Below are 1,005 nucleotides of genomic sequence, written 5' to 3'. Positions count from 1 at the left end.
CGCCGAGGAGTGCTGCTCGTCGGAGTGAGTCGATGTATAGCTATGGTTATCATATGGACTACAATAGCTGATGGTGATGTCAACTACTGTGGCTACCTTATGGTAATCAATTCCTTGTTGCAGATTGTGCTCTTCTCGCCATACTCGCTTCTCTTCGTCAACATCCTAGGCGGGAATAGCTCAGGTCCAGATATCGAGATAGACTATGAAGAAACAGCTACATCTGTGGCGATATATCTCGGTATACCTCTAGCTGCTGGTTTGCTGACACGCTTTGCGTTGCTCAAATTTGCATCGCCGAAATTCAGAGGGTGGTTCTACGACGTTGCTAGCAAGATCGGCTTGATTGGCCTGCTATACACAATCATCGTCCTCTTTGCTGCCCAGGGTACAAACATTACCCAGAACATTGGCAAAGTTTTCAGAACAGTGGTCCCACTGATTTTATACTTTGTCTTGGTGTGGACATTGACCTTTGCAGGGTTTTGGAGACTCAATTACTCTCGGCGTTTTAGTAGCTTCGCTGGTGGTTATGAGAGAGCTGTGACACAGGCCTTTACAGCTGGGTCTAACAATTTCGAGCTCGCGATCGCTGTAGCAACGGCTAGCTTTGGTCCTGACTCACCTGAAACTGTAGCTGCAACACTGGGACCGCTAATCGAAGTACCAGTTCTGCTGTTGCTGAGTTATGTGGCTCTATATCTCCGCCCAAAGCTGTTCAAAGAGGAGGAAAGTAAGGTAAGATTGGAGCAAGCATAGATTGTTATGTAAATACGTGATACTCTTATTGGAATTCTATAAGCGCACATTCATTACTTTATCTCGCCAATCGCTTGATTCACCATCACTTCGTCACCGTTGATTAAGCTCACAACGCGTCCAACTTGTCTCCCCAACTTATTTATTGTACTTTCTATCAAAGTAAGGCATCTGTCATAACTAATTGCAAATCAATTTGTGATTGATCATTGCTGTATATCTCACGAAACATTTTATAATGAGTCG

At 44.5% G+C, this 1,005-nt stretch overlaps 1 protein-coding gene across 1 annotated transcript; it reads left to right on the top strand.

The window, feature by feature from the left end:
* Positions 1-42: 42 nt before the first annotated feature.
* J056_004643 (Arsenite resistance protein ArsB) lies at positions 43-759 on the top strand (the record flags this gene model as incomplete). Its single annotated transcript, XM_009272261.1, has 1 exon — positions 43-759. The coding sequence occupies one exon, from the start codon at positions 43-45 to the stop codon at positions 757-759; it is 717 nt and encodes a 238-aa protein (XP_009270536.1).
* Between the last annotated feature and the right edge of the window lie 246 nt (positions 760-1,005).

Source organism: Wallemia ichthyophaga, assembly GCF_000400465.1.
Source record: "Wallemia ichthyophaga EXF-994 unplaced genomic scaffold scaffold84, whole genome shotgun sequence".
Classification (NCBI taxonomy): Eukaryota; Fungi; Basidiomycota; class Wallemiomycetes; order Wallemiales; family Wallemiaceae; genus Wallemia; species Wallemia ichthyophaga.
This window is presented reverse-complemented; position numbering and strand designations above follow the sequence as displayed.